Source organism: Entelurus aequoreus, linkage group LG15 (genome assembly GCF_033978785.1).
Source record: "Entelurus aequoreus isolate RoL-2023_Sb linkage group LG15, RoL_Eaeq_v1.1, whole genome shotgun sequence".
NCBI classification, from domain to species: Eukaryota; Metazoa; Chordata; class Actinopteri; order Syngnathiformes; family Syngnathidae; genus Entelurus; species Entelurus aequoreus.
In genome coordinates, this window is record NC_084745.1 from 44915338 (window position 1) to 44929078 (window position 13741).

At 39.2% G+C, this 13741-nt stretch overlaps 1 protein-coding gene across 5 annotated transcripts in view; it reads left to right on the top strand.

Annotated features, from left to right (window-relative positions):
• cacnb2a (calcium channel, voltage-dependent, beta 2a) overlaps window positions 1–13741 on the top strand; it is a 190779-nt gene that overhangs the window by 78998 nt on the left and 98040 nt on the right. Inside the window, exon 1 of one of the 5 annotated variants that reach the window (XM_062021596.1) lies at window positions 6514–6824. The exons of the other annotated variants lie outside the window; for them this stretch is intronic. Within the exon in view, the coding sequence (XP_061877580.1) occupies window positions 6792–6824 (33 nt within the window). The 5' untranslated portion in view covers window positions 6514–6791. Of the gene's footprint in view, window positions 1–6513; window positions 6825–13741 lie in introns of those variants that run through there. 5 annotated transcript variants of the gene reach the window in all.

Below are 13741 nucleotides of genomic sequence, written 5' to 3' on the forward strand. Positions count from 1 at the left end.
AGAAGGGGTAGACTGACAGAAGCGTGGCTGCCAATTTGCGTCAACGACCCGTCGGAACACCACCAAACATTCATTCACATGCATACACCACTGTGAGCGATACTGGGAGCGAAGTGGGGGAAGTGTCTTGCCCAATATGTGCTGTATCATACTGTAATTGTATGCATATTCAAATAAACTAACACCATAACCGTGGGGATCAAACCTTTTCTAACATTCCATACTACAAAATAATACAAGTACCGTATTTTTCGGAGTATAAGTCGCACCTGCCGAAAATGCATGATAAAGAAGGAAAAAAACATATATAAGTCGCACTGGAGTATAAATCGCATTTTTGGGGGAAATTTATTTGATAAAAGCCAACACCAAGAATAGACATTTGAAAGGCAATTTAAAATAAATAAAGAATAGAGAACAACAGGCTGAATAAGTGTACGTTATATGAGGCATAAATAACCAACTGAGAACGTGCCTGGTATGTTAACGTAACATATTATGGTAAGAGTCATTCAAATAACTATAACACACAGCCCTTTGAGACACTTTTGTGATTTAGGGCTATATAAATAAACATTGATTGATTGATTGATTGATATAGAACATGCTATACGTTTACCAAACAATCTGTCACTCCTAATCGCTAAATCCCATGAAATCTTATACGTCTAGTCTCTTACGTGAATGAGCTAAATAATATTATTGGATATTTTACGCTAATGTGTTAATAATTTCACACATAAGTCGCTCCTGAGTATAAGTCGCACCCCCGGCCAAACTATGAAAAAAACTGCGACTTATAGTCCGAAAAATACGGTATGTATGATTTGTGCTAATATCGTATCAGATCCGTACCGTTATTGGCCAATCCTCAAGGCTACGATATCGGTATCGTGTCGGAAGCGGAAAAACTTGCATCGGCACATCCCTTTGGGAAAGGATTAAACAAAAAAAAGGAAGTATCTGAAATTCATGACGCGCCTGTTGAATGCATTTTTTGACTTTGTCACGTGCCGAGCACACGCCTTGAAACATAATCCTGCAGGAGCGGTCAACCCTGATCAAACCCAATATAATCCAGGATTTAGGCCCTGCCGCACACAAAACAACTCACCACTACTAAAAAAACACTAATCTGGATTGTGCTTGTAGTTTGTCATACTTTACCCCCCCCCCCCCCCCCCCCCCCCCCCCCCCCCCCCCCCCCAGGACCTCTGATGTGACTTCTCGTGCTTTTAAACTCTCTTTTCTGAACTCACTCATGTTTTCAAGCAGGTTCCACCCCATTCTGAACAACGATTACTTTTTACTAGGAATTAGGGTTGTCCCAATATTATGGTACCGGTACCACAATCTATTTCAATACTTTTTGATACTTTTCTAAATAAAGGGGACCACAAAAATGGCATTATAGGCTTTATTTTAACAAAATATCTTAGGGTACATCAAACATATGTTTCTTATTGCAAGTTTGTCCCTAAATAAAATAGTGAACATTCGAGACAACGTGTCTTTTAGTAGTAAATAAGCAAACAAAGACTCCTAATTTAGCTGCTGCCATATGCAGTAACATATTGTGTCATTTATCATTCTATTATTTTTTCTAAATTTTTAAGGACAAGCTGTAAAAATGGGGTATTAATCTATTTGTTCATTTACTGTTAATATCTGCTTACTTTCTCATTTCACATGTTCTATCTACACTTCTGTTAAAATGTAATAATCACTTATTTTTCTGTTGTTTATACTTTGCATTAGTTTTGGATGATACCACAAATTTAGGTATTGTTCCGATACCAAGTATTTACAGGGTCAAAAATTGGTCATAATTTAAGTCCTCATGTGTCCAGGGACATGTTTCTTGAGTTTATAGACATAATATGAATGATAAAAAAAGGAAAAAAGATTTTGTGATGGTAAAAAATATTGATGTAACCATGGTAGTATCGACTAGATATGCGCCTGTACTTAGTATCATTACAGTGGCTGTCAGGTGTAGATCCACCGATGGCATTTGTTTACATTGTGAGGCCGGTGAGCTACGGTGTGTAGTGAAGCATGTTTAGCTATTCCTCGTCCTGCAAGGATGATACTTGTAAGAAACTTACTTTATTTGTCGCCATGGAGATAAGGATTAGTGATTTAGAAGTAGTTAAAACACTGCCGACTGCGGCTGGACTTTAGCTGCTAGCTAGCTAGCTAGCCATGTCTTAAAGTACCTCTTCCTGAAGGTGTTTCAGTGTTATAGCTCCACCTTTGTCGTTAGTTTCTAAGCCAAAATGTGTCCGTTGTCCCTGTTCTGTCTACACACTGTGTCTGCTTGTAAGTACTCTGTGATTGTGCGCTGCCGAACATGCTCCTCTGCTCGTAAAACCAGCAATGTCATGACGTGACGACGACGCGCCGCCATGCCCGTTAAAAAAAGGAGCGGCGGGGGGCGGTACTTTTTAGAGGCGGTAATATGATTCATTAGTATCGCAGTACTATACTATACCCTACTGGGAATGTTTTGATGCAGCCGATTCCGATACTGATCATCTATGAGTGAGATCGGCTGATATCAATATCAATCACGTAGGGCTGCAATGGTTCACCTCGTCAGTCGATTAATTTGATTAGAAAAAAGCATTAATTTGTATTTTGTTGGTGCAATGATTTGTTTGATAAGTAAAATAGGCGCAAGACTGCTCCAATAGAGCGCAGATGAGAGTGGTGCACCTATTGGTGATGCAGCTCACGCTGCCAGTGATGGAGCCTGTTTGAGTGTTTGTGTGCTGAGGAGGGTGGGGGGGGGGAGCAGTGCCGATAAATAGAGATAGCGACAAGTAATGACTAAGTGGACGAGAGAAGTTGTCGAAGGTTTATGTTTTGCAAAAGTGAAAAAGACATTGTGGTGAAATGTTTGAACTATCAAAAAGCTGGCATTTCACATTAGCACTACATAAACAATATCAGAAACCATCCTACATACAGTATTTAGGAGGAGCAAACAAACAGAAACAAGGTAAAAGTATTTTGCCATCTTATCTGTTTGACTTGTAAAACGGAAGACATGTTAGCATCTACAGTTTGTACAAAACCCAAAACCAGTGAAGTTGGCACGTTGTGTAATTCGTCAATAAAAACAGAATACAATGATTTGCAAATCATTTTCAACTTATATTCAATTGAATAGACTGCAAAGACAAGATATTTAATGTTCGAACTGCTTGTAACCTGCTCAGTGGCCTGGTGGTTAGAGTGTCGGTAGAGAGATCGGTAGGCCGTGAGTTCAAACCCCGGGCCGAGTCATACCAAAGACTATAAAAATGGGACCCATTACCTCCCTGCTTGGCAGTCAGCATCAAGGGTTGGAATTGGGGGTTAAATCACCAAAAATGATTCCCGGGTGTGGCCACCGCTGCTGCTCACGGCCCCACTCACCTCCCAGGGGGTGAACAAGGGGATGGGTCAAATGCAGAGAATAATTTCACCACACCTAGTGTGTGTGTGTGACTATCATTGTACTTTAACTTTAACTTTTTTAAACGTATTTCCTTTTGTGCAAATAATCATTAACTTATAATTTAATGGCAGCAACACATTGCAAAAAAGTTGGCACAGGGGCATGTTCACCACTGTGTTACATGGCCTTTCCTTTTAACAACACTCGGTAAACCTTTGGGAACTGAGGAGACCAATTTTTGAAGCTTTTCAGGTGGAATTCTTTCCCATTCTTGCTTGATGTACAGCTTAAGTTGTTCAACAGTCCGGGGGTCTCCGTTGTGGTATTTTAGGCTTCATAATGCGCCACACATTTTCAATGGGAGACAGGTCTGGACTACAGGCAGGCCAGTCTAGTACCCGCACTCTTTTACTATGAAGCCACGCTGTTGTAACACGTGTGTTGACATTGTCTTGCTGAAATAAGCAGGGGCGTCCATGATAACGTTGCTTGGATGGCAACATATGTTGCTCCAAAACCTGTATGTACCTTTCAGCATTAATGGCTGCTTCACAGATGTGTAAGTTACCCTGACGCTTATTAATCTACTTGTTAATTTTCTGTTAAAAGCTGCTTACTTTCTTCTGTGACACACTTCCATCGACACTTCTTAAACGTTACTTAACACTTATTCCTTGGTATAGCGGTTAGCTTAGCTATTAGCATGGCCGCTCCTGGCTGGCTGTCAGCTCGTAACATGTTTAGCCTTGTCTTCCACATGGTACTTGATAATGATGCTTAAAGGCCTACTTAAATGAGATTTTCTTATTTAAACGGGGATAGCAGATGCATTCTATGTGTCATACTTGATCATTTTGCGATATTGCCATATTTTTGCTGAAAGGATTTAGTAGAGAACATCGACGATAAAGTTCACAACTTTTGGTCGCTGATAAAAAAGCCTTGCCTGCACCGGAAGTAGCGTGACGTCACAGGTTGTGGAGCGCCTCACATCTGCACATTGTTTTCAATAATGGACGCCAGCAGCGTGAGCGATTCGGACCGAGAAAGCGACGATTACCCCATTAATTTGAGCGAGGATGAAAGATTCGTGGATGAGGAAAGTGAAAGTGAAGGATTAGAGGGCAGTGGAAGCGATTCAGATAGGGAAGATGCTGTGAGAGGCGGGTGGGACCTGATATTCAGCTGGGAATGACTAAAACAGTAAATAAACACAAGACATATATATACTCTATTAGCCACAACACAACCAGGCTTATATTTAATATGCCACAAAATAATCCCACATAACAAACACCTCCCCCCTCCCGTCCATGTAACCCGCCAATACAACTCAAACACCCGCACAACACACTCAATCCCACAGCCCAAAGTACCGTTCACTTCCGCAAAGTTCATACAGCATATATATTTCCCCAAAGTTACGTACGTGACATGCACATAGCGGCACGCACGGAAGGGCAAGGGATCAAATGTTTGGAAGAAAGCTGCGTACTCACGGTAGCGCGTCTGCTATCCAAGTCAAAGTCCTCCTGGTTGTGTTGCTGCAGCCAGCCGCTAATACACCGATCCCACCTACAGCTTTCTTCTTTGCTGTCTTCATTGTCCATTAAACAAATTACAAAAGATTCACCAACACAGAATACTGTGGAATATTGCGATGAAAACAAAGCTGTTTGTATTGGGACACAATGGTGTCTCAATACTTCCGCAAACTCCGTGACGTCACGCGCAAACGTCATCATACCGAGACGTTTTCAGCCGGATATTTCCCGGGAAATTTAAAATTGCACTTTATAAGTTAACCCGGCCGTATTGGCATGTGTTGCAATGTTAAGATTTCATCATTGATATATAAACTATCAGACTGCGTGGTCGGTAGTAGTGGGTTTCAGTAGGCCTTTAAGAAATTTGCCGCAATGGAGATGGTTGTTGTTATCCTTGGGGAGCGGCTCCACACTGTGTATGGAGACACATAATTAGCTGCTCGCCGCTTGTCAGCCAGGGGACTAAAAATTAATTGTCAGCCAGAGGGAATCGATGTTTGTGATTGGCATAAATCAGCAATGGCGATCGCATACTGTCAGGTTCAAGCACTGATGACATCTATTAAACAAGACAAGAAGCAAATATTTAAACAGAGACAGAATTCAATTTGGCTCAATTTGAGGAGAAACGTCCGGACGTACAGTGTCTCCCCACGCTCTGGCGAAAGATTGTACGCCACCTCTTTTATTTGGACTTTCCCTGATTACACGGCAACAGCTGTTTCTAAGGTACGTGGGTCGTAAACAGCCACCGCCTTTGGTTACAGAACAGTTCAAAAGAAAAGGTCGTAAACAGTTCACAGAAAAGGTCGCCTTGAGGGAGGTCAGACCCTGCTTCCTCTTCGCTTTGTAGTTCTTGGGTCAAGACAATATCTTTCTGTTGATTACAATACATGAAAGAAACAGAACACCTTCATGTTGCTTCCCCCCCTACACAGTGGAGTTTTACAAGCCTTCTTCTTGGTAGGTTCGAAGACAGCTTTTGTCTTCTCGCCGGGAACTCATTTCAACACAAAGTATTGTGATAACTTAGATACAATTATTCTAACACATACTTTTCCACAAAATTCAGCCGATACCGATCGATTGGCAGTTCCCTTCTTTTGACGTATATTTCTACTTGATATCAAAGTCAGACAGAAAATAGATGGAAACTTTTGATGGCTTTTTTTCCTCCGTCGAGCCATTAGAAAGCATACTCATTTCTTCCGTAAATTTGCGTCCGGCCAACATGTGTTTCTGACTACGTCGTCTCTGAGCGTAACTTCTTCTCAGACTAAGTAGAACTCCCAAGACCTCACTTACACACAAAAGCTTCTGCAGCTGCTTTCTGGAATTTTCAGGCCAGCCCTGTTGGCCATAGATCTTACTTCCTAACTAGCTATGTTCGTGTGTGTGTGTGTGTGTGTGTGTGTGTGTGTGTGTGTGTGTGTGTGTGTGTGTGTGTGTGTGTGTGTGTGTGTGTGTGTGTGTGTGTGTGTGTGTGTGTGTGTGTGTGTGTGTGTGTGTGTGTAAGGGAGGGACAGAGGTTGGGGAAAAGGGGGGGGTGCTTGTTTTTTGGGTCTGAGGGACAGTTGTGGTGTTCTGAAGGAGCGTACTCCCGGCATGGGAAAGGCGCTGGTCCTCTCTCAGGAACTAAAGAAAGGCCGAGAGGAACTTCTGTCCGGCTTTCACATTTTCGTGCTCCAGACGAGGAGTTCTTGAACAGCGGAGGGGAGATGAGCAGACGCTGAGGAAGGGTTTTTTTTTTCTCTCCCCCCGTTGCTGGGCTGAGCAGCACCGAGTCTGTTAACGCAGAAATGTTTCACTCCGCCAGTGAGGAGTCTGATTTGGTAAGTTCCTGGAAACTCTTTCTTCTTCTGCGACGGTTTTCCTCCTTCCGTCTGTTAAGAGGAGGGGAAGGGCTTGGAATCTGTCAGAATTAGAGGTTATTAGGACACATTTGAAAACTTAAAAGTAGTGACTAAAGCAAACCTCTCAAGTCCCCTGATTGTTGGTTCTTCAAATCCGGCTGAGATAAGCACAAGATAAATTAGGGCTCTCATTCAAATCTGTCCAGCGAGATCGCATTTTTTCTAATATTCATTTATAGAGTGCTGCACGGTGGACCAGTGGTTAGTAGTGTTGTCCCGATACCAATATTTTGGTACCGGTACCAAAATTATTTTGATACTTTTCTAAATAAAGGGGACCACAAAAAATAGCATTATTGGCTTTATTTTAACAACAAATCTTAGGGTACATTAAACATATGTTTCTTATTGCAATTTAGTCCTTAAATAAAATAGTGAACAAACAAGACAACTTGTCTTTTAAGTAAGTAAACAAACAAAGGCTCCTAATTTAGTCTGCTGACATATGCAGTAACATATTGTGTCATTTATCATACTATTATTTTGTCAACATTATTAAGGACAAGTGGTAGAAAATTAATTATTAATCTATTGCTCATTTGCTGTTATTACCCGCTTACTTTCTCTTTTAATTAGAGATGTCCAATAATATCGGCCTGCCGATATCGGCCGATAAATGCTTTAAAATGTAATATCGGAAATTATCGGTATCGTTTTTTTATTTTTTATTAAATCAACACAAAAAACACAAGATACACTTACAATTAGTGCACCAACCCAAAAAACCTCCCTCCCCCCATTTAGACTCATTCACACTCATTCACACAAAAGTGTTGTTTCTTTCTGTTATTAATATTCTGGTTCCTACATTATATATCAATATATATCAATACAGTCTGCAAGGGATACAGTCCGTAAGCACACATGATTGTGCGTGCTGCTGGTCCACTAATATTACTAACCTTTAACAGTTAATTTTACTAATTTTCATTAATTACTAGTCTCTATGCAACTGTTTTTATATTGTTTTACTTTCTTTTTTATTCAAGAAAATTAATTATTTACTTTTTTTATTTTTTTATTTTTTTTTTAAAAGGACCTTATCTTCACCATACCTGGTTGTCCAAATTAGGCATCATAATGTGTTAATTCCACGACTGTATATATCGGTATCGGTTGATATCAGTATCTGTAATTAAGAGTTGGACAGTATCGGAATATCGGATATCGGCAAAAAGCCATTATCGGACATCCCTACTTTTAATGTGTTCTATCTACACTTCTGTTAAAATGTAATAATCACTTATTCTTCTGGATGCTTTACATTAGTTTTGGATGATACCACAAATTTAGGTATCGATCCGATACCAAGTAGTTACAGGATCATACATTGGTCATATTCAAAGTCCTCATGTGTCCAGGGACATATTTCCTGAGTTCATAAACATAATATTAATTTTTTTAAAACTAAATAAGATGTGATGCCAAAAATATCGACGTAATCATTACAGTGGATGTCAGGTGTAGATCCACCAACGGCGTTTGTTTACATTGGGATGCCGGTGAGCTACGGTGTGTAGTTAAGCATGTTTAGCTATTCCTCGTCCTGCAGGGATGATACTTGTAAGAAACGTACTTTATTTGTCGCCATGGACGCGAGGATTATTGATTTAGAAGTAGCTAAAACACTGCCGACGGCGGATTGATTGATTGATTGATTGAGACTTTTATTAGTAGGTTGCACAGTGAAGTACATATTCCGTACAATTGACCACTAAATGGTAACACCCGAATAAGTTTTTCAACTTGTTTAAGTCGGGGTCCACTTAAATTGATTCATGATACAGATATATACTATCATATATACTATCATCATAATACAGTCATCACACAAGATAATCACATTGAATTATTTACATTATTTACAATCAGGGATGGACGTTAGCCGCCAGCTAGCTAACCATGTCTCAAAGCACCTCTTCCTGGGGACGTTTCAGTGTTATAACTTCACCTTTATCGTCAGTTTTTCAGCCAAAATGCGTCCGTTCTCCCTTTTCTGTCTACACACTGTGTCTGCTTGTAAGTACTCTGTGATTGTGCGCTGCTGAACATGCTCCGTTGCTCGTAAACCAGCAATGACATGACATGACGACAACGGGGGCACGGCAGGGTGCGGGACCGGTACTTTGAAGAGGCGGTATAATACCAAACATGATTCATTAATCATCGGCGATTTTACAATACTTTAACTTCCTGATCTATTAAGGCAAGTTTATTTATAGAGCACAATTTGTACACAAGGCCATTCAAAGTGCTATACAGAAAATTAAAAGTAGGCAAAAATAGAAAGTCATATTTTAATTGAAAATAAAAACACGCAATCATCGTAAAACAATCAGAATAAATAAACATTTAAATAATTCATACTTTCAGTTATCATATGCACAATTTAAGTGTTTTAGGCTGGATTTGAACATTGCCGACGTTGAAGCCCGTCTCACATCTTCAGGAAGACTATTCCAGATCTTAGCAGCGTAAAACTGAAATACAGTTTCACCATGTTTGGTCCTGACTCTAGGCACCTGCTGGAGACCGTTTCCTGAGGTTCTCAAAACTTGAGACGGTTCATATGGTACTTTGGTACAAGACCATGAAAAGACTTGTACACAAGGAGAGCTGTCGCCCTGAGATCTGTAGGTTATGTGTTCAAACCCCGGCAGAGTCATACTAAAGACTATAAAAATGGAACCCATTACCTCCCTGCTTGGCACTCAGCATCAAGGGCTGGAATTGGGGGCTAAATCACCAAAAATGATTCCCTGGCGCGGCCACCGCTGCTGCCCACTGCTCCCCTCACCTCCCAGGGGGTGAACAAGGGGATGGGTCAAATGCAGAGAATAACTTCGCCACACCTAGTGTGTGTGTGTGACAATCATTGGTACTTTAACTTTTTAACTTTACTAGTATCGTACCGCTATACTAATTAATCATATTTGGTACTATACAGCCTCTAAAAAGTACCAGTGTCCCCCCCAGCCCCCCGTCTGGTTTTGCGAGCAGAGGAGCATGTTCGGCAGTGTACAATCACAGAGTACTTACAAGCAGACACAATGTGTAGACAGAAAAGGGAGAATGGACGCATTTTGGCTTAAAAAATAACGATAAAGGTGAAGTTATAACACTGAAACGCCCTCAGGAAGAGGTGCTTTAAGACATGGCTAGCTAGCTAGCGGCTAAAGTCCATGCGCAGTGTGCAGTGTTTTGGCTACTTCTAAATCACTAATCCTTGTCTGCATGGCGACAAATAAAGTTTCTTACAAGTATCATCCCTGCAGGACGAGGAATAGCTAAACATGCTTCACTACACACCGTAGCTCACTGGCGTCACAATGTAAACAAACGCCATGGGTGGATCTACACCTGACATCTACTGTAAGGATACCAAGTACAGGAGCGTATCTAGTCGATACTACTATGATTACATCGATATTTTTAGTGGTATCGGTACCAAAATATTGGTATCGGGACAACACTAGTGTGTATATATGTATGCATATATGTGTATACGTGCGTGTCAGTACTTTTCTGTTACGCCCCTCCTAGGAAAAAGAAAATATTTTGCGTCCCCCAATCTTCACTGTGACTATGAATAGTATAATTTGTCTATAAAATTGTTCTAACTATACTTCTGCATAACGTTGTCAGCTTATTAACACTAAAGGAAGCAACATACCGGTCTTTCCTCGTCTTGCACCGTGGTTACGGTGAAGCCAAGTGCTACATACGTTTCATCATATTCTGGTACGGCAAAAAAAGCACGTTCCTCGAGGTTCCCCCCCCTGGCGACGCAATTATGACGTCATCTCTATGGAGCTCGCTTTTTGTCGCAGACATGGAGCGACAGAGGTAAACAGTCTCGAAACACCTGTACAGTCTACAATAACACCGGAAATACATGCTAGATTTAATATAGAGTGGACTAAAATGATTTTTAAATAAATCTCTACCTAAAAATGTATAAAAGTACATTGTATAATAAGCTGCACAATTGACAAATAGTGCAACATTATATGTCAAATATATATGTTAATACTATAACAACAGATTTGGTTTTAAATGTATGTATTTTTTTGCCTTCTTACAGAAAATATATGCATTATAGAAAATAATGAGATGTCATATTGGCCACGCCCCTAACCACACCCCACCGCCACATGTATCTTGGCAATCGAGGGGAAACCCTTTAATAGTAGGTATGTAACGATATGAACATTTCATATTACGGGTATCGTGGTCGTCGGAAGTTTTATCACAGTTATCGATATTACGGTTTATCGTTACTTATAATTATATACCGTATTTTTCGGACTATAAGTCGCAGTTTTTTTCATAGTTTGGCCGGGGGTGCGACTTATACTCAGGAGCGACTTATGTGTGAAATTATTAACACATTAGCGTAAAATATCAAAAAATATTATTTCGCTCATTCACGTAAGAGACTAGACGTATAAGATTTCATGGGATTTAGCGATTAGGAGTGACAGATTGTTTGGTAAACGTATAGCATGTTCTATATGTTATAGTTATTTGAATGACTCTTACCATAATATGTTACGTTAACATACCACGCACGTTCTCAGTTGGTTATTTATGCCTCATATAACGTACACTTATTCAGCCTGTTGTTCACTATTCTTTATTTATTTTAAATTGCCTTTCAAATGTCTATTCTTGGTGTTGGGTTTTATCAAATAAATTTCCCCCAAAAATGCGACTTATACTCCAGTGCGACTTATGTATGTTTTTTTCCTTCTTTATTATGCATTTTCGGCCGGTGCGATTTATACTCCGGAGCGACTTATACTCCGAAAAATGTGGTACTTAATAATTGATTACAATATTTGGAGTGACAATTTGATTCGGAATCTATTAAAGTCTCTTGATTTACCACGATTCTCGATTCAAACCGATGTTAGCAATCTATTACTTAGTGTATAAATTACAGTACAAGAGCTCATTTGGCTGCTGACGTATTGGCGCCGAGATTATCTAAAACAAACTTTTTGAAAATATATTATTGAAAGTTTTTGATCAATTCAGAATCACAATGAATAAGAATCACAATTCGGATGCGTATCGACTTTTTTTTTTACCCATCCTTACTATATTTAGTTAGAGCTCTCTAATTAATGAATACGAGTTCTCGTCAATCATCCACGGCTTCAATGGCAAGTTGCCAGAATATTGATGAAGCAAGCATAAAATAATAGCATAGCCCCCTGCCAGCTCTTCTACTTATTGTATTCTCCTCGTCTGCCATCATCCTTTTATAGCTGCAAGATAAAGAATGATCCTCATAATGGATGAGAGCAATGCCTTCTTCAGGGACTGCTGTTGTCACTTTTTTGTTAGCAGCACGGGATTGGGCCATCATGTGCAGCTAAAGGAGTCTTTAAGGAAGTCCACCAACATTATAAACTGAAATCCTCTTTTCTGTCGCATCAGGTGACGTGTGTGTGTGTGTGTGTGTGTGTGTGTGTGTGTGTGTGTGTGTGTGTGTGTGTGTGTGTGTGTGTGTGTGTGTGTGTGTGTGTACGTACATATATGTGTATGTGTATATATATATATATATATATATATATATATATATATATATACATATATATATACATATATATATATATATATATATATATATATATATATATATATATATATATATATATATATATATATATATATATATATATATATATATATATATACATATATGTGTGTGTGTGTGTATGTACGTACATAAATGTGTATATATATATATACAGTATATATATACCTGTATATATATATATATATAAATATATAATATATATATATATACTGTATATATATATATATACACACACATATGTACGTACATACACACACACACACACATATATATATATATATATATATATATATATGTATATATATATATATATATATATGTGTGTGTGTGTGTGTGTGTATGTACGTACATATGTGTGTATATATATATATATATATATACTGCCTCGATCCAGACAACCTCGTGGCTTACTGTACATCATCGCAATAACCAGTTTCGGTAGCACTGTTCCGGTGATCAAAGTACGTCTTTTTTCAGCGGGCAAATTTTCGGGCATCACCAGTCAATAGTGTGCAAAAAATATAACTATATATACATATATATATACAGTATGTATATATGTGTTTACCAATGTGTGTGTGCGTATATATGTGTGTATATATGTATGTATATATGTGTATATATACATGTGTGTGTGTATATATATATTATATATATATATATATATATATATATATATATATATATATATATATATATATATATATATATTATAGATGTATATATGTACAGAATATATAGGTGTCGTGTGTGTATATGTGTTTATATTTGGGGCGGCATGGTGTAGTGGGTAGAGCGCCCGTGTCAGAAACCTGAGGGTTGCAGGTTCGCTCCCCGCCTCTTACCAAAAAAAAAATTGCTGCCGTTGTGTCCTTGGGCAGGACACTTCACCCTTGCCCCCGGTGCCGCTCACACCGGTGAGTGAATGATGAATGAATGATAGGTGGTGGTCGGAGGGGCCGTAGGCGCAAATTGGCAGCCACGCTTCCGTCAGTCTACCCCAGGGCAGCTGTGGCTACGAAAGTAGCTTACCACCACCAGGTGTGAATGAATGATGGGTTTTTAAACATGTAAAGCGACTTTGGGTACTTAGAAAAGCGCTATATAAATCCCAGGTATTATTATTATTATTATTATATGTATGTTTGTATAGGTGTGTATATGATATGTATGTATATGTATGTGTATACATTAATGGTGTAACGGTACACAAAAATTTCGGTTCGGT